The sequence below is a fragment of the Xiphias gladius genome, chromosome 6 (genome assembly GCF_016859285.1).
Source record: "Xiphias gladius isolate SHS-SW01 ecotype Sanya breed wild chromosome 6, ASM1685928v1, whole genome shotgun sequence".
Taxonomy (NCBI): Eukaryota; Metazoa; Chordata; class Actinopteri; order Istiophoriformes; family Xiphiidae; genus Xiphias; species Xiphias gladius.
In genome coordinates this window covers 6,077,063-6,104,300 of record NC_053405.1, presented here as the reverse complement: position 1 = coordinate 6,104,300, position 27,238 = coordinate 6,077,063, and the positions used below count along the sequence as shown (strand labels likewise).

At 42.8% G+C, this 27,238-nt stretch overlaps 3 protein-coding genes across 7 annotated transcripts; 2 read left to right on the top strand and 1 right to left on the bottom strand.

Annotated features, from left to right (window-relative positions):
* The first annotated feature begins 6 nt into the window (after window positions 1-6).
* tm4sf4 (transmembrane 4 L six family member 4) lies at window positions 7-5,843 on the top strand. The gene is made up of 5 exons (XM_040129006.1): window positions 7-694; window positions 1,735-1,824; window positions 2,806-2,954; window positions 4,512-4,689; window positions 5,326-5,843. Exons 1-5 carry the CDS (start codon window positions 524-526, stop codon window positions 5,341-5,343), a joined length of 606 nt encoding a protein of 201 aa, XP_039984940.1. The 5' UTR covers window positions 7-523; the 3' UTR covers window positions 5,344-5,843.
* A 2,652-nt stretch (window positions 5,844-8,495) lies between these two features.
* LOC120790517 (transmembrane protein 69-like) lies at window positions 8,496-11,973 on the top strand. Of its 4 annotated transcripts, none has more exons than XM_040128096.1 (3): window positions 8,496-8,740; window positions 9,427-9,471; window positions 9,606-11,973. In XM_040128096.1, the coding sequence occupies exons 2-3, from the start codon at window positions 9,427-9,429 to the stop codon at window positions 10,401-10,403; spliced, it is 843 nt and encodes a 280-aa protein (XP_039984030.1). In that variant the 5' UTR covers window positions 8,496-8,740; the 3' UTR covers window positions 10,404-11,973. The 4 variants fall into 4 exon arrangements, with proteins under 4 accessions (XP_039984030.1, XP_039984029.1, XP_039984032.1 ...); XM_040128095.1 differs by having other exon boundaries at window positions 8,498-8,657; XM_040128098.1 differs by lacking the exon at window positions 8,496-8,740 and adding an exon at window positions 8,766-8,796.
* Window positions 11,974-12,070: 97 nt separating this feature from the next.
* On the bottom strand, window positions 12,071-25,713 carry slc25a24 (solute carrier family 25 member 24). 2 transcript variants are annotated; one of them, XM_040128093.1, is made up of 11 exons: window positions 25,436-25,713; window positions 25,165-25,354; window positions 22,613-22,739; window positions 22,344-22,431; window positions 18,368-18,479; window positions 14,770-14,928; window positions 14,341-14,493; window positions 13,948-14,055; window positions 13,270-13,437; window positions 12,932-13,082; window positions 12,456-12,637 (listed from the first exon to the last, which is right to left on the bottom strand). In XM_040128093.1, the coding sequence occupies exons 2-11, from the start codon at window positions 25,342-25,344 to the stop codon at window positions 12,456-12,458; spliced, it is 1,428 nt and encodes a 475-aa protein (XP_039984027.1). In that variant the 5' UTR covers window positions 25,345-25,354; window positions 25,436-25,713. The 2 variants fall into 2 exon arrangements, with proteins under 2 accessions (XP_039984028.1, XP_039984027.1); XM_040128094.1 differs by lacking the exon at window positions 25,436-25,713 and having other exon boundaries at window positions 12,071-12,637; window positions 25,165-25,344.
* Between the last annotated feature and the right edge of the window lie 1,525 nt (window positions 25,714-27,238).

Here is a 27,238-nt window from a genome sequence, read left to right as displayed (position 1 = left end):
GGGGGCTGCTGTATCGACCGGCTGTGTGTCAGTTCCGCTCCTGTCTCCAAGCACACAAAACACCTGGTAGAACATTCATCGTTTTGTCTTCACTGGTGTGTCCCTGTGCACAATCCCATATTAATGACTCCATGTCTGTTTGTTTGCAGCTACAAGCGTGTGCACGCGTGTTTGTAAAGGTGTGTGCCAGGTGACGGCTGGCTGCTATAAAAAGCGAAGCAGTGAGATAACACAGTGTGACAGGCGGGGGGGGTTATAAAGCCCTCAACTACAGTGCACATCCTCAGAAACAGGACAGGTGAAGCAGACAGGATCATTCAGTAGATATAGTGAAGAGGAAAGAGCAACAGGTGGAGTGGTAAAACAGATTTAAGCCTAAACTTAAACTGTAGAATCAGGACGTCCTCACTTTAGGGATAATTCAATTGAAAGATCTGCCTAAGTGGAGTTTTGAAGCCCAAAAGATATTTGTAAAACCCAAGGAGTTGTTTCTATCGGGGGCGGTTTGAGCATCAGTGTCAGAATGTGTTCAGGCAGTTTTGCCAAGTGTCTGGGGATCACTCTGATGCCTCTGTCGATTGTGTGTGTGCTGTGCAACATCCTGCTCTTCTTCCCCAGCGGGACGTCTGTGGCGAGGGAACACATCACAGAACAGGTCTGGTACTTTGGAGGCATTCTGGGATCTGGAGTGCTGGTGAGTGCATTTAAAAGCTGGTGGAGTCCCCTGCGCCGCTACTGGATCACGTTTATCACAGAGTGAAAGATGCACACTGCGTGATATCAGCTGCTTTTATCCTCACTTAAGACAAATTCTCTGGATTCGTGTGATGTCTTTTGTATAGATTTTGAAATTTTATATCTCACTACATTAACACATGATACTATTTGGTCATTTGTGTGTCGGTGTAGACTCCTGAACACAGTAAATTATAAACCAACACAATGAAAATTAATAAGGACTTCATTAATCTGCCATTATTTCCACAAATAATGTATTAATGATTTATTCTGTACAAAAAAGAAAAACCTTAAAAATGTAATTAAAATATAATATTCTAGATCCAGTGGTGGTGTCTTCAGATTGCTTGTTTTGTTCAACTGAAAGTCCGAAACCTAAAGATATTCCGTACGGATATTCCGTACACGGATATTCCATACAAGAACGAAAAAAAGAATCTCCCATTTAGGAAGCTGGAATTAAAGAATGTTTAGCAAAAAACAAATTGATCGATCAATCAACCAATTGTTTCAGCTCTAAAATTTATACTTATTTTTATAAATTTTGTGTTTTACCCAAAAGATGTAATGAGCTCATTAGATCTTGCTCGGTACAGCATGGGTCACATTAGAAATATTGAAAATACAACAGAATGTTATCACATAGAAATGTTTTTTAAGAAGCCACTATGTTCTGAGTTTTTATGCATTTATAGCACCTTTCGAACGATTCTGACGGCATATTTGCCCAAAAAAAACGAGACAATACTGGTGACAGCTGGTGTATATTTAACAAATAACCAGTTCAGGAACTAGTTATATGACACTGCGTATCTTCATCATTATGGTCGGCAATTAGGCTGTTCAGTTTCCTCCTATATATGGTAGAGGAACAGGTAATTCATCATCTGCTCGAGAAAATCAATGAAATGGTGTGTGTGTGTGTGTGTGTGTGTGTGTGTGTGTGTGTGTGTAACTCGGGGTGTGTGTTTTGCTTCTTTTTTTTTCTGTCAACAGATGATCTTCCCAGCCCTGGTCTTCCTGGGCCTGAAGAACAATGACTGCTGCGGTTGCTGTGGCAACGAAAGCTGTGGGCGGAGATTTGCGGTGAGATGTTTCACTGTTCAGCTCCTCAGCATAAACAAATGATTATTATTTACGGCTGTGGCTTTCACAAGTTTGGGCAGAAATCCAGCAAAGGGTCACACGACGGGAAGAATAGAATGGGTCCCAAAGCAGTTCTGCAGAAACTGGTGTTTTAGTTTTGTTGGGTAAAGGATAAACAATCAAGTACTTACATGTCCCACTGTAGTCTCCGGTAAGATCAGCACTGTAAGTTTTACCATGTTTGTCTAATGGCCAAACAATTAAGGGGGTCAAACTTCTGTACAATTTGCCGGCTGCTGCACAGGCGGGTCAGGCCAGTGTCGGGCGACTTCGGCGTAGCAGCCGCGGCCTGTGCATCAACGGAGATGTCCTGAGCATCACGCATCCTCATAGAATACACGTTGAAGAGAAAAAAATAATAACGTAGACCATTAAGAATTAAATTAACTCACTGTGGAGCTGCCGCTGCACCTGTTAACTGCTGAATGTGATCGCTTTCAATGGAAAACAAACACAATGCCACTGTGCGCACACACACACACACCATGACTTACACAGCAACGAACGTGCACGCACACTCGCACACGTATGCACGCGCAAAAATTGATGAGATTTCAGTCACATTGATGAGAAATTCCTCTGATGGGAGTTTCACATGACTTTCTCACACAGAGCGGGTATTGTGCTGCAGCAGACACACATGCTGATCGATACTTCAGGAATGTGTAGGTGTGTGAGTGAATCAACAAACAGAAGTCTGTCAGATTACTGCACACACACACACACACACATTCACACCATCTCAGAAGCTCTGTGTTGGCCGTGCTCTGTTAATGACCCTCAGCCCGGTTTCTGCACACCGGGAGAATAACCTCGTTGTTGTCATTGTTCAAGTGGTTAAAAGCAGGTTTGCTGAATGTATTGATTCCCAATATGAGTGACTGTTCTCTCCGTCCTTGTCTCCACTCTCTCTCTCTGTAGATGCTGAGTTCCATACTGTTTGCAGGTGTGGGTGTTTTGGGGGCTGGTTACTCAGTTATAGTTTCTGCTGTGGCCATCAACCACGGACCTCAGTGTGTGGTTTTCAGTAACAGCACAGTGACGCTGTGGGGCTATCCCTTCTCTAATGGGTGAGACACGCAAAATATGAAGTATTAAAATGCTTAATTGTCATTTTATATTATGTGACTAACCAACAGTGTAATGATGGATATGTAGTTTCTTTCAGCTAGAAAATTCAACCCTATTCTCAGTTAATTGTGGATGAATACATGAAAGCATTTTAGATGTACAGATTCTAAGGTTTTAGAAGGTGGTTTATGCAAATTACAGAAACGTACGTTTTTTTTAAACTCACCTCCGGTGTGATCCATCCATGCAGATGCTTTTGTTTTTTATTTGCTCGGGTTTTGAGATATTTATAAAAGAATAATAATATTAATGTTACATTTTCAGCAAAACCCCAATAAAGCGGAGATGAATGGAACTTAGTTTGTGGTGCTCATCCAAAGATGAATTGAATTTAAAAAACCGACAGAGAAAAAAAAGCGTGGCGTCATCTCCCTCTAGAAGCAGTGTCCCTGTTACACTGGATCATCCACGGACCAGGGGTGGAATACCAACCAGGCAACTGCCCCCAGATCCTTAGGGGCCCCACGGACACAGAGTTCACCCTGTGGCAGTTAGTTAGTTGCAGAATTTGCTTGGTAATACTGTATGCACCTTAAATGCAGAACGTAATCTGACATGACAGGGACTTGATTATCACATCATCTTAAAGTCCTGTCTTGTAAAGGGGCCTCAAGTTAAAATCTAGCTTTAAAGCCTTTATCGTTTATAGATTATCTTGGGCCGACGTGGTGCATATTCCTAAACAAATCTGTGCTTAGTTAAGTTACCACACACTAATTACCAAGTGATAAATACACATTGCAGCGAGAGTGGAATGCTGTCGCATTTTTTACGTTTCATTTTTCAGTGTTTCCGGCAGCAGAAACACTCACCTCTATTCTACTGTTGAGGTCACATCAGAAAAACCCTCAGGCACAGATATCTCTAGATATAGAGTCAAGTTAAGTTTGGGTCATTTAAATTGAATTCGTCTAACCAGTGTTTTAAGTTCACTTTAAGAAACAAATCTATTTTTGCTGGTGCTACCTTTGCTGTAGTAACTGGTACTGTAGCTTGTGACACCAGGCTATTAAAGGACCAGTGTGTAGGATTTAGGGGGATCTACCGGCAGAAACGGGACACAATATTCATGTTTATGTTTTCATTAATGTATGATCACCCGAAACTAAGAATCGTTGTGTTTTCGTCAGCTTAGAATGAGCCTTTCGTATCGGAGCGGGTCCTCTTCCACGGAGCCCACCATGTTGTACCACCATGTTTCTAATGTAGCCCAGAACGGACAAACCCAACACTGGCTCTAGAGAGGGACTTCCGGATTTTTACGTTACCTCGAGACCCCCTTAGGTTCTCCTGCATGCTTGGAAAGGGATAGGTGAGGGGAGGTGATATTCAGCTGGCTGCAACCGGCAACCTCGCCGCAAGATGCCGCTAAACCCTACACGCTCGTCCTTAGAAGTGGCTGTAAACCACTGCGTTCACTCATTGATTTAACCTGCTGTTCACCAAAGGGTCCACAGATAAAAACGTGATGTATCTTTTTCACCCTCCCTCTCCAGAGACTACCTCACGAACACAGCTGCCTGGTCGCTGTGTAAAGAGCCGGCTGACGTGGTGTCCTGGCACCTGTCTCTGTTCTCCGTGCTGATGGTTATGGGTTTAATCCAGATGGCGCTGTGTGCTGTGCAGGTGGTGAACGGCCTACTGGGAGCTCTGTGTGGGGGCTGCTGTGGAGGGGTCAGTATCTAGATGAGTTTACTTCAGTTGAGTCTATTAATTGGAGGAATTGGACAAATTTGAAGGGAAATCCGAAACCTTCTTAAATCTTAAACCTAATTTCTGTATCTGTAAAACTGTGGCATTAGTGCAGTCAGTCACTCAAATGTACTAAAATCACAGACATAAAAATAAAAAAAACAAGCAAGATAATGCATATTTTATTTTTGTCACACTATTTTTCTACAAACTTCTTTTCCAGAAGTAAAGACTTTGATCTCAATTATACTTTTACCTGGTTTCTCAAGGGAAAGAAATAGACTATGATAAAGCAAAAAAGAAATACTAAAAAAATATAAGGAAATGTTATTACGAAAAACACTCAATTTAGTCTTGTTGCTGTGTGAGGCTCTGTCAGGAAGTTAAAAAAGATCATGAATACCCAGTAAACCACTTACCAGCATAAATACTAGTAATTAAATATGTAATTAATATGCTGTCTATTCCCCCATTTATTTGCAAATTTGAATAAACTTGGTTGGCAAATGGAAGTTAGCTGAGCATTAACTCGGATCCAGTGAATTACGTAACTCGTAGCCTGAGGTTTACACTTTGATAGCAAGCCTAATGAAAATGTCAATAATGTTTGTCTTTCAGAGCAACAGAGCCGTCTGAGCGCTTCCTGCAGCTTCGAGGGTCTGGAGACGGATGTTTTTCCTGTATTTACTGTGTTTTTAGAGGAAGGCAGTAGTTTCTCGCTTTATCTAATTTATGCTGTAGCAATTTGAGACCACTGATTGCAGTGCCTGAATTTTCTAACAACACTGGCGAAGTGACAGAGCTCTAATTTGAAGGGTCTTCCATTTACTCTATAGGGAACACCAATGACTCCATCTTCTCATTCTTAAATCTGATTATGTATCTGCTGGGATTTCCAGCACTAACCACCATTAATGATTTTCCTCCTGCTATATATATATTTGTATCTGTTCTGGTGATATTGCATTAAACGGTACATCGAGATGTTATTTTTATACACATGCGAAAAGTAAATGAGACAGGATAGGACCGTGCTATTGCTTCAAAGGTTCACATATTGAATTTCCCTCTTCCATCTCATGCGTGCCCCCTGCTGGACATTTTTTGGTGTGAGCGTGTGTGTGTGTGTGTGTGTGTGTGTGTGTGTGTGTGTGTGTGTGTGTGTGTGTGTGTGTGTGTGTGTGTGTGTGTGTGTGTGTGTGTGTGTGTGAGAGAGAGAGAGATCTAATGTGCCTATAACATCAATAAAATCTTATTTTGTGTACTATTTACACTTAGATGTAGATTCAAAGGTACTGAAACAGCATGGACATCTATTCCAAAACGCACAGCCTGTTGCAATAGACAGCTGCTGTTATCACTGGTTGTAAACAAACAAATGTCATAATGTCTTTCTTTGTCAAACCCGTTGTTGTCTCTCTCAATGGTTTGAGGTGTTTTTTTGTTTTTGTTTTTTTTTAATCTAGTATGTCACATGAAAATATTTAACACTTCCCCGCTAAGTTTACTATTTTTTTTTTTTACCAAATTACTCATTGTGAGACCTGATGGAACCATATGGCTTTTTTGCATTTCTCTGTTATACACACACACACCCTCTCACGAGGCACTAACTCGTCTGATGTGTTATTAAAGTATATCTTTCTGTAAGCCTGTGAGAGACTGATCTGATTCCATGCTGTTCAATGGGTTTAATAAATGATCTGTTATTTCATCGACCTCACGTCAGCTGCAGTTGCTGCATTGTCAGGTCGTGCTACAGCAAAAAAAAAAAAAAACTGAAGATGCATAGACGACGGGGGCCTAGCCTGGAGACAATTTTACCTAATTTTCTTCTCTTGACATGTTGTAATTAAAAATGACAGTAGCCTATATTTGTGGTAACCATGTCTCAGTTTTTTCCTTATTTGTAAGAGGCCTGATACTACATACAGTTAGCACTTAAGAGGCTGATTACACACAACATAGTGTAGTTGTACCCTACCAAAATGAAAAGTGACAGCAGTTCGTACATCCATTCTCTGCTTCTTATCTGGGTCGAGGTCGCAGTGGCAGTGGCAGCAGGCTGGGTAAGAAAACCCAGATATCCGTGTCTCCAGCCGAGTCTTCCCAGCCTCATTCCAGGTAAACCTGCAGACCTCCTCCCAGAGAACGAGTGTAAGGCTGAAGACAGGACAGGTCTACTTCAGCTGTCGGTTTGACTCCTTTCCACACTGGAATTTCACGATGGTTGGATTGTGATATCGAAAGAAAATAAAAGAAAACAAAACCGGAGAAAAGGAAAAGGTCAGAGGTGAAGGAGAAAGAGGAACATTTATACTGTAAGGTGACTCGCAGAAGAGGGAGGTCTGAGAGACGCTGAGCTCAAACTCTAGTCTAATCTGCATATATCAGAGCCCCGGGCGGCATGGAAGTTTTACTTGATGTCCACCAGGCTCAGGCCGAGGGGCCCAAGGAGTTGGGGGCTCCCGGGCCAGAGCCTCTGTTTGAAGTGACATTTATTGTTGGGAAGTCAATCAAGGGGCGACGAAGAGACGCAAAACAATGACAAATAAAGGCAAACGGCTACAATTTGTGTAAGTACTGTATACAGAACTCCTGCATATTACTTAAGAAATGACTTAGGTTCGTAATCCCCTCAGCATGTTCTCCCAAGGACCTCTTTCGAGTTGGACAGAATTCCTCCGCAGAGCGCTAACTTCCCATAACTCTCCCGACGAACCCCTTTGGATTTGAAAGGGCACTGTTTTAGCCCTGAGCTGCCTCCATACGTCTGAGCTCACACACTCAAACCACATGATCAGCTGGTAAAACATATGATGCATTGCTGTGAATCTTGTCCACAAAGCCCAACTTTTAAGCCCGACACGGAAGAGAAATTGCTACTTCTTCCCTTGTTGTTGTTCAAAGGTTTGAACCTCTCCAAGTCCATTAACAACCGGACAAACTATAAACCAAGCTGCACCTAAATGAAAATGCACTTAAACCAGTGGAAGTTCTTCTCGCACATAGATGCACCAGTAATAACAATACCTCAATAATATATAATATAACACTGACAGGTGCCATTCTGCTCAGTAGGGACGTTTACTTTTGAGATAGTACCGTTCATAATAACATACCTCTGTGCTTTTACTTAACTTTGATAAACATTTTGGTATTATAACATTTGCTAGATGATCTACATACTTCCTCCACCACTGTGTCCTGGCTGCCAAAGGACTGCATTTTGTTTTTCAAAAGCTCACTACAACCATATGTTAAGACACATCTTCGCCCCGGATGACAGGGTCTATCATTTGAGGCTAATCACTGCACCACAAGGGCCCGGTCCTTCCGATCATTTCAAACGTAATATAGTCCCGTTCTGCCATTTAACGTAAAGCATTTTTCCAGGCAAAGCTGGAAAAATACTTTTCAGACTTGGGGGGACTTTTATTTCGTACCGAGGTTTTGGACACAGCCCTGACTTCCAGTCATCGTACTGCTTCACGCCCTTTTGTAAATACCACGAAATCATGCTTTTTTTTTTTCTTTTTCTTTTTCTTTTTTAACCCGTAGGTTTTGCATTTCTGGATATATACGAATTGAGACAAGCAGCTGAGAGCGCAAGCGTTTATCTTCGGGGATACCAAATGGTACATGTTTCCAAAATGTCATAGGGTTTTCATCAATATGGCTGCTGATAAAAGCAAAGGAAAAAAAGTCCAGAAAGTCTCACGCGTTTTTGACATAAAAGCGTCATTAATACTTATTTGTTAAAACAGCCTGCTTCTATTCAGAGTCGCCTTGCTGTAGTGGAACCGAAGTTAAGGGAGACCGGGGCGGCGCTTGGCGAGCACGGAAGAAATAAACCGTGGCACCAGCTCAACGTCCGCTAGGTGGCTACTCGCTGACCCCGGGGCTAAAAAGCAGTGTCCGGAGAATGAGGCTTTTATCCCGAAACAGAGGTGACTACAGTGCCTGCGGTTGATATCGCAGGGCGCTCTCTCAGCAGTCGGCGTAGGAAACCGAACGGGAGCACGGGAACCTAGTAGAGTCAGACCGGCCTCACCGGTTTTTCCGTACCGGGTCAGGGTCCGAGCTCAGATTCGTGTGGAGGAGAACAGTCATACGCAGTTTTCTAGATGGCCCAAGTCCCGTTTACACCTGGCGCATTTTTGTGTGTGTTGGATTGTGGTCGGGAGAGTTGGAGTTCAATATGTTGTGTCCGTATTTATAAAAAAAAATGCGTCTCTCACTGTCAGTCTCGTCCTCATCTACATTTCAGACCTTAAGTGATTTAGCAGTAAAAGCTGATAGAAGATTTTATCCGCACGGACTTTTGACAAGTAATTCATTGTTACGGTACATTTTTAAGCAAAAAAAAAAAAAAAGACAAATATTCCCTGGTCCCAGCTTCCCAGAAGTAATTTTATTCTGGTTTGCGTTGTCGTCTATGATAGTAAACTGGATATGTTTGGCTTTTTAACTGTGTTAACTTGAGCATGTCAACTTGGGCTTAGGGAAACCGTGATGGGCATTTTTCACCATTTTCTGAAAATGTATAGACCAAATGATTGACTGCAGAAAATAATCTAAATAATAATAAATAATAAATGATCTAAAAGATTTATCAGTAATTGAAATAATCATTAGGTGCAGCCCTTGTACCTGAATAAATGAGCCTTTATTGTGTGTCTCTGCTCGGCCTCACCTGGCCTCTGTTTCATTTTTCAGATGCTCGCTGTCATATTTAGAAGAAGCACCTTTGCAGGCCAGAGGGTAAAGGACCATTTGTGACATCCCAGCTTCCAAAACATCACTGTTCATATTCCCTAATAATAATTAACCATTCTGAAAGTAAAATTCAATTTGAATTTTAACTTGAATGTTTTTTGTTAATTTTTTTCCCTCAGGTATTGTGCTGGGCAGGTCCTCCACAAAGATGCTGGACATCAGCCCAGACTGCAGCTTCTGGTGGCGGATCCGGCTTCCCGCCGACCTGCCGGGCTTCATCAGCAAGGCTGCCATCCACAGAAAGGGACACTGGACTTATAAAACCTCCTGCTGACCTTGGTTTCATGACGACTGAGCCCTTCCTGAGGACTCAAATGCACGTTGCTCCGTTTCTAGTGAGGAACCAACATTTCCACTCCTCTGCTGTGAGGTTGAAGAAGCGACTGCCGCCTGAACCTCCACCCAAAGAGCTGGATCTGCTGCGCTACGACATGAAGGACTTGTGGAAGAGTCCCAGACCTGCCTTGTACCTGGGGTTTGCGGGGCTGATCCCCTTTGTGTCCCCTACTCTGCTCATGGCTGTGACTGAGAGCTACTACGCAGAATTGGCCTATGCGCAGTTAGCCTACGGCGCCTCCATCGTTTCCTTCCTGGGTGGAGCACGCTGGGGATTCGCTCTCCCTGAGAGCAGCCCAGCCAAACCGGACTGGATAAACCTGGCCAACAGCGTGGTTCCCTCCCTGTTAGCCTGGGTGGCCATGCTGATGAGCGAAAGCGTCGTTCCTGCTGCCACCATGGTTATCATGGGACTTGGAATCTCGCTGCATTATGATCTCTCTCTGCTGCCCACGTACCCCAGCTGGTTCAAAGCCCTGCGCTCCGTCCTCACCACTGTGGCATTTTTTTCTCTAGTTGGTACCCTCATAATTAATGGAATATACCCAGAAAAGAAAATTTTCTCGGATGAAATAGAATAAAAATATTTAAAATTGTAAAGCTGGCCAAGAGATTCCTGGGTTACAACACGTTTTTATTTTGGTGATCCAAGTTTGAGGTTTGTCTTGATAATCGAGTTTTCCGCCCCCGTCAACCAAAGTCCCGTCAGCTTGAATGCTTTAGTTAGGAGTTGTGTGTCTTTTAATATATCACGATACAAACCGACCTCTGTATAATCAGAACAGGGCAAAAAAAAAAAAAAAATGTCATGTGCATCCATATTTCTGAAATAGGGTACAATGATCTGATATTCCTTTTCTCCTTAAGGGCACAAGAATGTTTCCCCTTATCGTGTCTAAAAGTTTTGTCTTCCACATCCAGCCACTATGTAAAAGCCTCTGTCTAGAACATGTGACTGTGAGTGTACCATCTTTCACATTGTTCAGAGGAAATAAGTATGAGTTTTTTCTTTTTCTTTTTTTAAATACTACCAATAGGAGTCGCCAAAGTCAAAGGAAAATAATAAAATGGACTTAAAAACGTTACGTAACAAGTCCACACTTAATGAGTATAAAGTAAATGCACCTGTATCTTATAACATACTGTGTTGTTTTTTTGGACTAAAGGAAGATCGGTCTTTTATACAGCGGGAGCAGGATAGCTGGAAAGGCAATTCCTTTCTCTCAGTCCTTGGATTAGTGTGGTGGCTCTGCTACAAATTAGCCGTGTCCTCTTAGATGCTTAGGATCAGGCAGCTAAAGTCAGGAGTGGTGACATCGCTGGGGAGAAGGGTATTACATAAGGGCCGAACTGGACTAATCTGTACTTTAAGCCTCGGGGTCAACTGCACACCATCAAATGGCAGAACACGCGCCAGCGAAGACTTGTACTCAGTTTAGAACACATGGAGGTTTGCGACAGACATCAAATACTGTATATTCAATCATAGTAAAATCAATTTCCTCCATAGTCAACTGAAAATAAATGCAAATGCAACTCTCGTGTTTGTATTCAAATGTTTTTATTACAGTAAATAGCATCTAATTAACCAAATGTTGGAAAGGAAAGGCAAGAAAAAGGGAGGGTGGAGAGGTACGCAGACATCAGAGAAAATCACATAAGGCACATTACTCCCCTGGTCACCAAAGTCACTGAAAAAGGTGCCATAATAATGTTATATAAAGGAGACATTTGTGGAACCAACAACACTCGAGTGAAATCCATTCCCAAAAGACATACCTGTCTCAATCATAACAGTGAATGTCCGATGTCTAAATGCAGCATTGCACCAAAAGTTTCGGGGAGCTGTATAAAGCTGGACCAGTGTCTGTAGGGAATTAAAATGAACAAACTTTTGGTCTGACTACTTTATGATAATCAAGAGATAGCAAAAACAATGTGTTATGAATTTATTTTACTCCACTTCATCAGGGGATATACTGGATTTCCCAAAAGGGTCAAGATTGGTACAATAAGGTGCTTTTTGGTCAAATATTAGAGAAACATGTGACACGTTTCTGGTGAAGTGACATCAACAGGACCCATACTTACAATGACTTATATAAAAAGACTGACATTTATACTCAAACCAACAAATAAAGCAAACAGAAATGCCTTGAAATCAAATATAACCTTTCCGAGTGTTTGTGTTTCCAAAAGTCTACATATCCACATCTTTGGTAGATTAAATGGTCAGTTGACCACAACTGTGCCCTGAGACCGACAGCGCACTTAATTCTGTGGACGCATCGTAAACGCAGCCTGGACAAAAACTCCATACAGATGGAAACATTGTAGTAGTCTTAGTCTTTTTTTTTTTTTCTTTTTATTAGCCCTATGCGAGTGCTGCAGGATTTTTCTAAACAATTCCTTTTCTGTAGTGGCTCAAAAGCTTAGGCTAAGTCCTGCAACGATTTTAAAACTCCAACATTGGCTCTAGTATCTGTATCAGTCTGAGTCCCGACGTTGGTGACCTACAGGTAAACAAGTTCTTAACGTGAAAGTGTCCCTTGGATGTCAGAAGGGAAGTGTTTGGAAATACAAAATTGCTGCACATCCTCTTACACTCCGGTAGTCCCAGGTGACTCCGCCGCCTACTTTTGAATCCCCAGGCCAGAGCGCATGTACTCATACACCACGTAGCTGATGCTGACAGCCGGTATGACCTTCATGAAATTGGGAAGGATGCCCCGGTAAAGCCCAAAGAAGCCTTCCCTTTCCAGTATCTTCTTCACCATCCGGTTCATCGGCAGCTGCTCTGAGCCCTCCACGGAAGCTGGGAAAAGGGAGTTAAAAATCCGACGATAAAGGAAAACTGTCCTTTCGTGACATTTCTGGATTATTGTCATGTTTAACGCTTGTTTATCTGGACAGTAACATATCTAATTTTTTTTAATATCCTTATGGCAGCACAATGGATTTGAAATGAGACAATACCTGACATTAAAGAGCTGTTTTCCAACTGTAAGGATGTTTAGAGTGTTTACATCCATACAGGACAAGCAGTGTAGGGTTTGTTTCTTTTTTTTATTTTTTTTTTTTTAAATTCATGAGGTTTGGTTCATCATACCTTGTGCCTGCATCCTGGTGCGGATCAGAGCCAGAGGGTAGCTGGCAAGCTGGCCACACGTGCTGGATATGGTACCGCAGCCGAGCAGCACCAGCACCCCTGGGTTGGCCGTGTCTTTGGCGTAGCGGGACAACCAGACGTTCTTCAGGCTCTGAGGATGGACATACAGAATGTGTGTTTGAGTAGCGTCTCAGAGTTGTATCATACTTAACAAAATCCATGTATGGCATCTCCGGAAAATACACAGATGCAGCTTTTCATTGTTCACAGACAGATGTGTGTGAAAGTAGACGCCTACATCGATATTTTACCGATGAGAATCGCTCAAGGCCACGTACCTCGTACACTGCCAGATCTATCCCGGCGTAGGGAATGATGCCCAGAATATTGGGAATGTAGCCCTTGTAAAATGCCTTCACACCCTCCTTTTTCAGGATTTTCTTGGCACAGTCAAACATTCCTGAGTACTGTCCGGTCTTCCTCAGGGTCAGACGGGTTTTCATCACCTGAATAGACAGAAATGATCACTATTATCACCTTTTATGGGCACCGTTCAAGCCTATAGGTAGTAAGCGTTACATACTAAAAACCTTATTTATATCTTTTCATTTAAAGTATTATACTCAAAAGGTAGATGTTCTGCTGGCTTGGTCTTGTAGTCCCTATGGTCTTTTATTTTGTTCTCACATCAGATGCTTTTTTTTGTTGTTGTTTTTTTTACCATTTGTAAAAAACGTTTTTAAAATTGCTTTGGCTATCGTTCAGTCCTCAAAACGGGAGAAATAATGTTCAAATGAAAGTATGAATTAAAATGAAATTGATGAGAGAACAGTTGACTGATTTTAGAATTACTGGATTCATAATTTAAGCTTCCTTAACCTCAAGGGAAAGGCTCCTGTATCATTTTTTCACCGTTTTTGTCGGTCCATCTGTCCCTGTAAATATCACTACCACAAACACAGACACACAAACCCTCCGTGTGTTCCTCAGCTGTTAAAAGCGACATCTCTACTCGCCTCCATGGGGTAGATGGCAGTTTGCGCCGTGGCTCCGGCCAGTGATCCGGCCATGAACCTCTCGTGGGTCCGGACCTTCCCTGGCTCGCGGGACAGCAGCTTCTTATACTGATGAAACACGGTGGCGCGGGAGCGTGAGGCAGAAATACTCAAATGATTAGTCTATTCAGGATCATCTAACAGTGACAAAAAGACTGGTAGCGTCAGAAGTCATCAATAAATATTACGATCTTTGATAGTAAAAAAGTTACAGATTCATGCTGCTCAAGTGGAATGATGAATGATGTACCGCCATTACTAGCACCATTAAATAGCAAAAACATACTTCATTTTTACCGGGGTGACTGGAGCCTGAGGTGTTTGCTGCGATCAGTAAAAGTGAAATGAAGTCACCTGCTCATAGGCCATGAATTTAATGGCCGTCTCGGGGGCGATCTTCAGGACGTTAATACCGTTTCCTCTCCACAGAGACATCACGCCTCCTTCTTTTAACATTTGCTTGAAGCCACTGACCAGGCTGATTTTGTTGCTCTTAGAAGAATGCACCTGTAAATAAGAAGAAAAAAAAAAAGACTTGACACTGTAAGCCATGACTTTTCAGCGGAAATATATTTATGGAGTATAGGGAGTATGCTGGCACACTCCCCAGCATATTAAAATACACATACCACCACTGTTCTGTGAATGCTATGCACCCTAGTTTGACTAAACCATGTTTTTGTTTGGTCCAAAAGTCTGAACCCATGAAAACACATACAGAACAACATTCCAAATGTGATATATGAAGTAAACAACCAGTAAAAAGCACAAGTCGTCACACACCTGCATGAAGACCTTCATTCTGTCCAGCGGGGCGGTTCCTGTACGGGACACAGCACCCGCCATGGCTCCTGCCATCAGCTGCCTCCACCACAGACCGGTCGTCTTCTCCTCCTCCGTGAACTCATCTGGGATGGTGAGGCTGTCACCAATGTCCAGCACCTACGCACGGTACAATGCAATTAAATCAGAGTCGAGGATATTCATCAGTTACTGTGTGAACTGTGTGGAGTTTCTAAGCACTAACTCCTCAGTTCCCTGCGGACTGATACAACTGATACACGTTTACTTAAAGCCAGAACATGAGTGGCTCGTTCCACGGGGGCTGTCTTGATCTGTGGGTATCTGAGACGTTCACTTGTGCTCAAGTGCTCTAATGCCATTTAAAACCCACGGGCTGCTTCCGAGATGCATTTTAACACAGCCTCAAAATGACAGGTGACTCACAGCGTCACCTTGAACGCCTTAATGCGTTAATGCCTGTCAGGACCGGACACACACCACGTCCTTATCCAAAATCTTGCATAACTACGGGCCCATGCTGTGAGATTAATTAATTACATCACTGCACGGCATTTTTTTTAAAAACGGTTGTCTCTGTAAACATAAAAATTTAGAAATGTATGTTTTCCCCTCACTTGCAACATGGACAAATCCTCATTTAATAAGAAAGCTTGTACTGATATCAGTGATTAATTCTGGCTCAGTCTTTTCTGTCTAACCAGAAAAAAGAGACATGTAACACATGAAGCACATTTAGAGGCGACACTGATGTGCAACCACACTCTTCACGTGATCTGAGATCGGAAAATGGAATCAGATCTGCCGCCAGGTTGACGCAGGAAAAACAACATGAACATCTGTACAACGTAATAAACGCTGAATGGTGTGAACCTTATAACGCACTTGTTAATTGAGACTTTGTCGGAGATGAAGTGATCTAATTCTGAGAGGTGGGCTGTTTGAGTTATTGTACTGAATTGTATTTTACAGGCAGCCTAAAAATTTTGGGTTCTCTCGTACATCCATGAGTGTGGAGGGGAAAAAATATTGAGGAACACCGGATGATATGGTTCGATCCAATGCAACTGCTCCACCGCCGACTACGTCCTCAAAATCAAAGTTGAATGAGCACTTTTCGTCCCGCAGTCCCAACAAAAACTGTCAGATTATAAGCCCTTGTGCTGGAGTGCAACAGAATAACTCAGCTGTTCACGTTATTGTCTCCGATACCGGCATACTGGCCCACGAGGAAAAAAAGTATTGCACAAGCCAGAGGCCTTCTAAAACTAGTCTGTGCATTGCGGTTATAAAGTAGAGCCCAGACTAATGGATCTTTGAGGGCAATATTGATATCAACATTTGAGAGTTTTAACAATCCATTGACAACGGATGAGCAGGTATTAATTTTAAACAGGAACACAGAACATAAAGTAAACATAAAACAACATAAAAATACTTTTTTGACAAGTATCTCTCATTTTTGGTTAAAATAGAATTTCGACCTGGATGTGTACTGAGCGGGACATTTTACAGCGAGTGAACAAAGTACATAATGGCAACACAATTTTCTAAATTACCTCAAATATATCTGTACTGCAGTTTCTCGTCATCTACTGACTGACACGTCCGTGTTAAGCTGACATTGGCTCTACCATAAAGACACTTTGTTTGAACTCATGACCATGTAGCTGACTGAGCTGAAAGGGTCAACACACAAAACCTACCATGTCCACCTCCACCTCATAGATCCCCCCATCGTCCTCAAAGTCGAGGAAAAACCAGTTTTTCTGGTGCTGCTGATGCTGCTGAGGCGGCAGCAGAGCCACGGCCATCTCGACCCTTTGCTGAAGCTGCTGATCCAGTACAACGCAGTCCCGGTATCGTACAAGCTCCCACCCTAAACTGATCTGGATGCTTTGAACGACTCTAACCAGGTGCCCGGTCTGATGCAGAGTGTCTCCGGATCAGTCCAGCCTGAGGTGAGAAACGCTGTATAACCGAGTGGCCGGTATCCATCGGCGTGAACACTGGGGGTGATGGGAAGCTCTCACTGCCATAGATGTTACCAACCACTGTTTCAGTCTCACCGATGCCTCATCTCACCCTCCTCACTCCTGTCCTGTCCTGTCCCGTTGTCTTCTAGACCCACTGCCTCTCTCCTCGACCTGTCCCAATCCAACCGACGAGCTAATCCCCCCCTTCAGGTCAGGCTGAAATTAGTTCATCGCTGCCAATCTTAGCAGCTACGGGTTTATTTAACCTCTGAGGTTGTGCCAGTGAACAGAGGCAGCAAACGTCACAGATTAGCCATTGACTGGAACTGGCAAGCAGCAATTGTACACGTCACATTAGTAGTTCCAGATGGCCAACAATCTACACTTGAAAATTCAGCTAAAAACAGTACAGTTTGAATATTCTTTGTTAGTCTAACTGGCAGCAGAAGGGTTAAGAGTGAAATATCATGCCTGATATTGATGTTGGTAAACAATTACATTTCTAGAGTTGGACCACAAAGCTCTGAATTAGCGCGATAACAGTCGCAGTCACTGTTGTAATAAATAAAATGACTTATTTCATGCCTCTCTCTTTTTAGACAAGCGCTTTTTCCGTGAAAAGGTCACCACGAAGAAGTCAGGTCAAGCCTCTTTTTTCCGGTGTCAATCTCTATTTTCTTCACAGGACAGACTTGATCACATTCAGAAGTTACAAACTCTTCATCGCCTCCTCCTCTCATCCCGCTCTCTCTCCACCCCTCTCCCTCCTTTTTCTCACCTCTCCTCTGGAAATGAATGAACATAATCCGTTGACGTAGGGGTGCTGATCTGTCGCCAAAGTCCTCGGCCAAATCCAGTATCAGCCGACAACTTTCTTTAACGACTCTCCCCCTTTAGTGCAGGGGATCTTAAAGTGAGGACTGAGTCACTCACTGGACGCTGAGAGCACAGGTTGGACGATTAACTGCTTTGCCTCCACGTTGCTTCCGATTTAATCAAAATGAGGTTTCTAAAGTTGTGGTTTAGTTTTCGATGCGAGAGCGTCCTCGACCGGCTTAGATTAGGCTTGGTTCCAAAGCAAAATGAAGGTTTTCAAAGAAATGCTTTTTTTTTCATTACCAATACACTTTCTGGGCCGTAATCACGCCTCTTTTCGTTGAAGAGAATACCGTATGTGATTGCAAAATGACTTGGCATGAGGGAATCCGGGACATGCTGCTGTCTCTTCCACAGGGAAACATAACGAATACCTATTCCCCAGCACCATCCATTCATGGTAACATCATCAAAACAAAGGACACATTAACAATGAGTTAAAAATACTCAGCTTTAAAGTTTAGTCATAAAAAAGGTCTTTTAGTCTACAATTTTTGTTAATATTCTCCTCTCTGTGTCATTCATTAAAACTTACACTGTAAGTAAAATAATTTGCAGTATACTGGGTTGAACCTTAATTTTTTTTTGGCTCCATATTTGGTTGTAAGGCCAGGCCATTGTTTTGGTCTGTATTTTAGGAGTGTATAACTCTGTTAAGTAAAATAAAGAGACACACACACACACACGCGCACACACAGTAAAGCTAAAGAGTCATGCCCGCCCCTTACCGTGGTGTGCTTCCAGTAGCGGACAATCTCCTGGAGGTTGGTTGCTGGGTTAAACAGGAAGTGTTCCCTCCATTCATTCCAGTCCACAGTCATGGTGCCGTCCCCATCGATACTGCACAACAAAGATAATCAGAAGAAATGTTATTTTGCGTCTGGAATGATGTGATCTGGAGATCCTGCCTCAATTGCATTTTTTTTGCTAATTTCGGCCATTTTTGGCTGAACCGCAACAGCGGGGGCCGCCCCTATAAACACAAATGTCTGCAGCTGACTGGCTGACTGAGTGATGAAGTTACACCATTGGTCGGTCGCCCGAGCGATGGATAGAGCAACGGCCAGTGGGGAAACACTGGCCGTTGCTCTATCAAAATGAATAGCGCCTTTGTCGCTAGATTCACCGACTTTTCAGAACCCTTTAGCGAGTTGTCTTCACAAAAGCACCCGGCGACAAATCCAGCGACTTTCTGGGACAAACCTCGGCTACTGTCCGTAGAAGAGATTCGCCAGCATCGCACCGCGAGCGCGAGGGTCGTGCCTCCCCTCCGCGGGCACACCTCTCTATGCGTCTCGCTCAGTTGACTGCAGGGCAGCTGACACAGACGTGAATGAGCTGTCTTTAACTCATGTGTATTGTGATTTTGTCAGACGACGTCGCGGTTATAAAAAAATTAATAAATTCAGAATTTTAGCGGTGCAGAGCAGCAGCTTGGAAATAGCTTGGAAGTGACTGCTGGTTAACATGTGGTCTTAATGGGCCGCGTTTCAGTCACTATTTCATACTTGATCCATCGTCTGACAACAGAAACAGAAAACACACATAAATGAGAACAGCTTTATTTTGGGAAATGAGGTGTATTAAATGACGCAATGACGTCATGACATTTAGGGACTTTTCCAGCAGGCTTTAGCTGCTTTCCTTTGAAAATAATTGTTTACAGCGGTTCCACAACCGTTTTCAACTGTGTCCTCCATTTCGCACGTTGACCGTACGCAGTCCAGCCATATTCTGGGTTTCGACCTAGTCTTGTTTTATTAGATAAAGTGAAGGGGGGAGAGAGAGAGAGACAGAGATGTGGGATGACATGCAGCAAAGGTCCCCAGCCGTATTTGAACTGGAGATGATGTAATCATAGATACCACCTTAAACCCTTAGGCCATTAGTCAAATGCTAACAGATAGCGGTGAGGGGGCATGCAAACAAGAAGCACGTCACAAGTCATGAAGATTGAATTCAAACTACCACCAATTACACCAGTAATAAAAGTTTTACATTAAGTCCTATACCAGAATCGACTACCGTACAAAATGTTATATTTCTGAGCTTATTCTGATATATTTTTAAACAAATTTATAAGAATATGGAAACCACCTCAGTCTCTTCTATTATCAATCAATCAATCAATCAATCAATCTCGGTCCTCATCTGCCCTCGTTGCACATCTATTGTTTCCTTCCTCTGTGTCAGTTCAGCGCAGCGACACACTCATCGGTTACTCTGCAGTTTTCTGAACAAATCTCTCAGTCCGATTCACAGTCATCCACATCCTACTTGTACTTCTCTTTCTAGGTCTCACTGTCATGTCTGCTCTTGCGCATCTGCAGCTTCAAAATTTGTTTATGCAAACACATAACATACTGCACCGCTCCCTTCCTAATACTGGACTGACCTGAAGAGCGACAGACAATATGAAGTTCTGAACCTGATGCCGACTCACTGTCACTTGTGTTCATCTACATAACGAGCTGAATAATGCTTAACTTCCGCAGCAGTGTGGCTGGTATTGTTGACACCTTGTGAGTCTGTGTGTGTGTGTGTGTGTGTGTGCGTGTGTGTGTGTCAGTCATCATGGCAAAATGTGGTCCTGGAGAGACCTACTGTAGCGGGAACTGCCACAGAGGCGAGTCTGAGTACACTGGAAGGTGTTTTTATGTCTGTCTGTCTGTCTGTCTGTGGACAGATTTTGTCACTGCAATAACGTCACAACCCCGCAAGATGCAGTCACAAAACTTTACAGGTGTGCGGTTCAGATCAAAATGAAGGCCAAGTGTGCTGCGGTGCGTGTGGTTTATATATGTATGTGTGCCAAGGACCCAAATGACACACATATAAATCCAGAGCTAGCGCAGTGATGCGCTGTGGCATGAAAAGCTTTTGGCACCTCTGGTCAAAATTTCTGTCACTGCAAATGGTTAAGTAAAAGAAGACCTTATTTCCAAAAGGCGTAAAGTTAAAGACGCATCTATTTATTATTTTAAGCAAGATTGCTTTTTTATTTCCATATTTACCCAGTTTCAAAGTAACAAAAAAGGGAGCGAGCCTGAAAGAAAAGTTTGGGCGTGGTCAGTACTTAGTAACACCTGGCAAGTATCACAGCTTGCAAATGCTTTTTGTAGCAGCTAAGAGTCTTTATTTACAGACTTCAAATGAATGGGAAAGTGATAAATCAACTAATGGTTCCAGCTCTATATTGAACAGTACTTTTTTTTTTTTTTTATAATATAAAATCCCTTACAAACTGAGAAATATTTTCTCAACAATTCAAACTGTGCCATAATTATAGAAATGTATAAAATGTTGTTATGCATATATTAAAGATTTCAGTTTATCAATTCTCTCTATTTAATTCTACTATATATTCAGTTTCTTTGAGCTATGTCCTGTATGTTCTATTTTTATCTTTATATACTGCATATAAAGGCTAAATAGAGGGACTTGAAGCAAAGTGTTGCCTATATTTTTATGGGAATATAGAGTTTTTAAATTAACATTATAAGTTTATTATAATGGTTGAAATGATTATTATTACTAAATGGTAAATATCAATCTGTATTTAATAACAAAGGCGTAAAGGTTTTTTGCTACCTGGGGTGCATGATGGAAAGATCACATCATAACTGGGTCCATAACTGTGCTAATAATTAATAACATTATGCACCGAGGAAAAACTTGAACTTAAAACAAATAAATGTACTGCGTTGCATAAAAACAAAGACAGAAAAAATAAAAATGCTGTCAACATCATTTTACATTGTCTAAAATATTTCTTTGTACGTATAATACATGTGTACAAGTCGTTTCACACAACTGCAGCACTTATAAACCGATCCCTTAACTGATGGAGGAAGCCTGTGGAGTTCTGCACTTCCTTGGTCATCGCAGTCTGTTTGTCTGCACTGGCATGTTTTTTCAGTACAGAAAGCAGGGAAGTGAATTTTATACCTACAAGACTATGTGACTGCATTTACAACTTTGTGGCTGATTCTTTAAAAGGCAACCAAACGATCTCGAGGCACCGCCCATCCATGTTTTCCACTAAAAGTTTTTAGCACTTTTCGGTTGACAACATGTGGTTTGTTTGACCACTGGTACCCAGCCGTGCAACATATACGTCACTGAGCTTCCTCTATTTTCATATTTGGGGGTGCATTTGGGTCCTGGGCCTGAAAAGTATCTAAGAAACTCCGGGAACGGTGCAACAATTTTCTCTTAGATTACATATTACACCTCCAAATCAAAAATAATTAAGTTTAACCTAGCTGACGGAAACACGTTTGTTTAATGGCCCATTTTTTTCCATCAGGCATAAGACAATACTCTCTCCCACTGACATTCTCCTCCCTACACATCAGCACACTGGCTCCAGCTCCAGACAGAAATCTTGCCAGCTCTTTATCACGCACCATCAGCCCACTTCCCAGCCAAATTACACACCAAACTGGTTATCAGTCCCTCACACTGGTCCCCACCTTTCACGTCTTGAGCGCTGAAACTGCTTTCTTTCACTTTTGAGTTCGAGAATATGGAGTTTATGCTGCGATCCACAAGTGACGGGAACATTTTAATGCGTCTGGGTCAGTACATTTTACGTACCTTTGGGTTGCAGAGCGAATCAAATATTGCAAAGAAATAAATTAATTTAAAAAAATAAACAAAACGGACCTAATTTACTAGCAGCTACAAAATAAGCAGAAATACCTTTGAAGGATCTTCTCTGCATCCTCCTTGCTGATTTCCATTCCCAGATCAGCAAGTGACTGCTTTATCTCCATGAAGTCTATTCGACCTGTTGAAAATAAAAGCACAGCAGTCCTGACAAAAATTCCACACCACTGGCAGGACAGGTTATGGAAAATTCCAAGCATCTGCGTTTAATTCGACTTCTCAGGTAAATTTCCAAAACATGGATTCATACGCTGTTTGAACTCTTGTAAAATCCAAAAACATGAAGTTTGCTGACGCCATACCATCATTGTTTTTGTCCAAGCTCTTGAAAGTCAGCCGTAATTTCTTCTCGTGATCCTTCAGGTACTTGGAAAACTCACTGAAGTCGAGCCCTTCATCCTTGTCTCGATCTCCAGAAGAAACTATTTTCTGAGGAAAAAAACAAAACAAAAAAGAAAACAGTATCTCAGCAATCCTTCATGTGAAGTGTCTTCATGTGACACAGTGTCCAGGGCCTGTTGGCTGCTGGGCGTCTGACCTCCTCACCGAGTGAAGTGGTCAAGGTTTTGGTTCTGCTGTGACATGCGGTCAAGTCTGCTCCCGCCTCCTCAAACAGCAGCTGCTGGATTCTGCCAGTTGGTGGCAGGAAGACGCAGAGGAACGCTTCCTCACTTCATCTGGACTCGCTTCCTGTGTAAGCTCCATGATTTGGCCTGATTAACTGTCGTTATCTTTCCCTCACGTCGTTTCATTTTTTCACTCATTCGTAACGTGTTCTGCAAATATAGACTTGTCCTTGTCCGTAGAGGGACTGTCCCAGATCAAGAGTGAATGTCATTCAGTCTTCTTGCTACGCTGTAGGTACACAACTTTGCACCAAAGTGTGCTGATTCGGGATCAGGCCCTCCAGGAAATCGACTGAAATCTGCCTGCGTTACTAGTGAAGCATTTCGAAAGTCAGCGGGTGATCGGTGCCATGTGGAAAATAATAAATGGGAAGGAAAAATAAGACTAAATAACATGCCGGTTTTAACAGATTATTCTTTGTTAACATCATAGATTAATTCAAGTTCCGGGAGCTAAATCATTGTGATGAATAGGGAGTGTACTGGCCAAATTAGGCCGCTGGAGAAGCAGCTAATGCCAATGCTTACTTCCTCTTTGTCATATCATTGTCTCATAAATTGCATGGGTAGGGAAAGCTCTTGTTTTAAAGCACCCGGTCACACAAGGCATTGACCTCTTCTGATCGTCTCTTCCCGACTCACACTTTTTAAATGAACAGACTCACTGATGAGCGTTAGGAATGCAAGATTATTTGCTTAGTGAGGGCGGGACCATCCTCTTAAAGTGGCAGCCCACGATAAAAGGCTCACCCCCGCGCTTACGGTTTGAACTTTGAGACGGTCTGATAAAAAAAAAATTCGGGCTGCGCCTTTCTCTGCACCCGCCCCGCTCTCTGCCAGCGTGAGCTTGCTGTTATGTTTGGTGAGAAAAGCTTAAGGAAATGAGACTCAAACTGAGGTTCCGACCGTCTCTCATGAGGGTCCCTGACCTTCAGCCTTGTCAGGGACCCAGTCACTCATGGATTTAGCTGCTCATATGGCTTGTTTTTTTTTCTTTTTTTCTCCTTCTCTTCTTTTTAACCTTTCTGTGTTGTCGTCCACTCGTTTTTTTTCCCCCTTCTCCATTTGCTTTATTGTCAGGAAATCAAGGAAAAAAAATGCTGCTAAAAGCACGAAAGACAAACAATGTGCGTGAAAATAATCAACTCTTCACTTTAGACTTCTCAACGTGAGAACATCTCCTGGAGCCCATCATTTAATCACAGGGATTGTTTTAGGTTTAGGGCTTGAGTTTGGGTTTAAGTTTAGGATTAGACCCATAAGTGATAGAAGAAATGCTCTATTACTTTTTTTTGCTCCACGCTCCCAGTTTTACATCTGGAAGCACAGTCTGATCTGCTGGACACTGAAGAGACAACAAAGTCCCTCTCTTAGACTCATACGTTCTCTTATAACGCCTTCTGGAAGACACGCTGGCGCAGTTAGGGGGTCAGGTGCCTTGCTTGAGGGCACCTCAGTGGTGGTAATGAGAGAGGGGCAAAAAAAGGGGGCTCTTTGGTCTCCGCTCTCGTTACGAGCCATGAATTCAGCATTTTTTCTGCGTCGAGGGAAAAAAGTCCCCGAACTGAGGGAAAGTGAAACTGGAGATATAATAAGGAAGGCGTGCTAAAGTGGAGATCATGTGATATAATGGCACAGATGCAGAACAGCTACTAAATGGACTTTGTGGTGAGGTTGTTTTCCTGGCTGATGTTTTTATTTGTTTTTTTTTTAATCTCAAGAACAAACTCTGAAGATCAACTTTTGAGCCATACATGGACGGGAAGTCCTTAAAGTGCTCATTTACAAAATAAAAATGGAAATTTGAACATCCACCTTTCCAAGACAACTGGGCAAACTCCCCCGAACATCTACCTAATGGACCTGGGGCGGGGGAAAGGGACATCTCAGCTTCTTAGATAATGTTTTAAGGTGCAATGTATTGTTTCTGAAGAACTGACATTACATGTTTTGTTTTGTTTTTTATTAGACATATTTGCAGTCTTGAAGTCAACTAAATGAAGTACCCGTATCTGAAAACTGTACTTAGAGACACTACCTGAGTAAAAGTACCTAGTCACTTCCTCTGAGGCCTTTAATCTAGAGCTAGGGTTGGTCAGGGTTAACACTGAGGATCTGCAGCCAGCTCGGCTCATTCAAGAACGCAGTAACTACACCGAGTGTTTGTGGGAACCCTCTCTCCCTACGAGGCCTTTGCGTCCCCCTGCTCACTGGATCCATAGCGCTACCTGAGCTGCTCCTCTCCCGGTTTCGAAGCCCATGGCAGCCAGGCCGGCCTTCAGCTCCGACACGTCCACTTTCCCATCCTTGTTGGTGTCCAGCTTGGCGAACAGCTCCTCGTACGTTTCCGACGCATCTTCGGCGCACTGGCAGTCCGTGAAAAACAGCCTCCTCACGACTCGATACATGGCTTTTAATCTACACACACACACACACAAATGTGGCAATTAAACTGCACTGGAAACACACACACACACACACGCGCACACACACACAAACCAATTCCTGCGGTTGGCACTTCTGGTTCCAAGCAGTTGGATGGTCCCGTAAGATTTCAAAGAGATTTCCGCGTTGCAGCTATGAAGAAGTCGCAGAAAAAAGTCCCCGTAAGCCGGTGTAGAGTGCGATCCGGTAGAAAAGAAAAGAAAAGAAAAGAAAAGAAAGCGATGTAATGCAGGTTTACAGAAGGATGTTGGGCGGGTGAGGTAGTTTTAGCGACGCTGAGCAAAAAGGGTGGAGAGATTCGGTTCAGTTTGGCTGAGGAGACCTCCTCTTTTATTGCGTACACAACACACACACACACACACACACGAGACACACCCTTCAACATCAACAACACACACTGTTACTAAGCACATCATATTTCCTTATATAGGTGCCTAGACAGGTGAGGGAGCTGCTTTAATCATCCGTTTATTTGGCAGTTTCCTTCATAAAAAAATTCTCTTCATCGCGTATTTATTTGTTTATTTTTTATTTTATTTTATTTATTTTTTTGCCTTCCGCCTTCCTTTAACTGATTGTTGGGGTGTCGTGGGTGACACCTACGCGCATGCGCACATGCGAGCGGGCTGCATACCGCGTATTCCCATAGGCATGTGTACATACACGGTATGATCCCGGCCCCCGGGGCGGGCGGCCACATTGACAGGGGAAAAATCGGTTCGGGCTCAGTGAGTCATACCCGCCGGAATCCGACAGCTGGTCCGGGCAAAACCTACCCCCCGAAAAAAAACGTTTAATTGGGGGCCCCATTATTTTGAAGGCGAGAGAGGCAGCGAGGCGGATGCTAAAGGGGGGGGGGGTCTTCAAAATGTTGAAGTCTTGGAAATGCTGGCGTTTTAAGTAAAAGCGGGAATCTGATCGATTTACAGGCCGGATCAATTTATTAAATCCTTCTTTTCCACCCGAGGCGTAATTTTACAAACTCATGAATACATTTTAAAAATCCCAGCGTGGATCCCAGAGTTTCCAAAGATGCCAAATGTTAGGATTGACTTTTGGAAAAAAAAAAAATTATATAGAATTATGCAGGTAATCAAATATCTTTAAATTGTTTTTTGTTTTTCATATTGAAATTGTGCATATCTGGAGTATTTCTATTTGATGTGACAGTACAGCGTGTGTCAGTGTGAGAAAAATATTGGTTAATGCTCAAGAAAAAAAAAAAGTGCATAAATGACATTTGGCGGATGTCTTTGTGATTAATATATATATATATATATATATATATATATCTTAAAGTGTATGAAAGATTTGTCTTGAAAAAGTGGATTTCACAAGTGTCATGGCAGTGCCTACGTTCTACCGCAAGGTGGCGTCAAAAGACGCGTAATAGCAGATGGTTTCACTTTGGGAGCAATAACGCGATCAATCGGTGCTGCCGTTGTCCTGACTGACCGCCAGGGGGGGCGATAGAGGGAGGAGGCGGGCCTCTCTCGATGGTACAATCAAGGTAACAGCCGTCAGCGCGCTACATCCGCTAAGTTAGTGTTCTACTTCAAACTAAAAGTCGCAGATGAGCGTGAAAACAGACGAAAACAGAAAACGCGAGCGCGGACACGCTGAAGGTTTTCCGTCACTCTTCGAGTGAGATGTGATGACACGTATTTCTGCCGTGTCCGATGCAACGATCTTGTTGTGATGCACCGTTGGAGAGACGGAAAATAAAATAAAAGTTGATCACAAGGCCACCAAGACATTTAAAAATCTGTGGGTGACTCATTTTTTGAGTTTCCTGTACCTTCACTTTCCCCAGAACTGAAAATCTCTGGTTAGATCTCAAACTAAGATCACATGCGA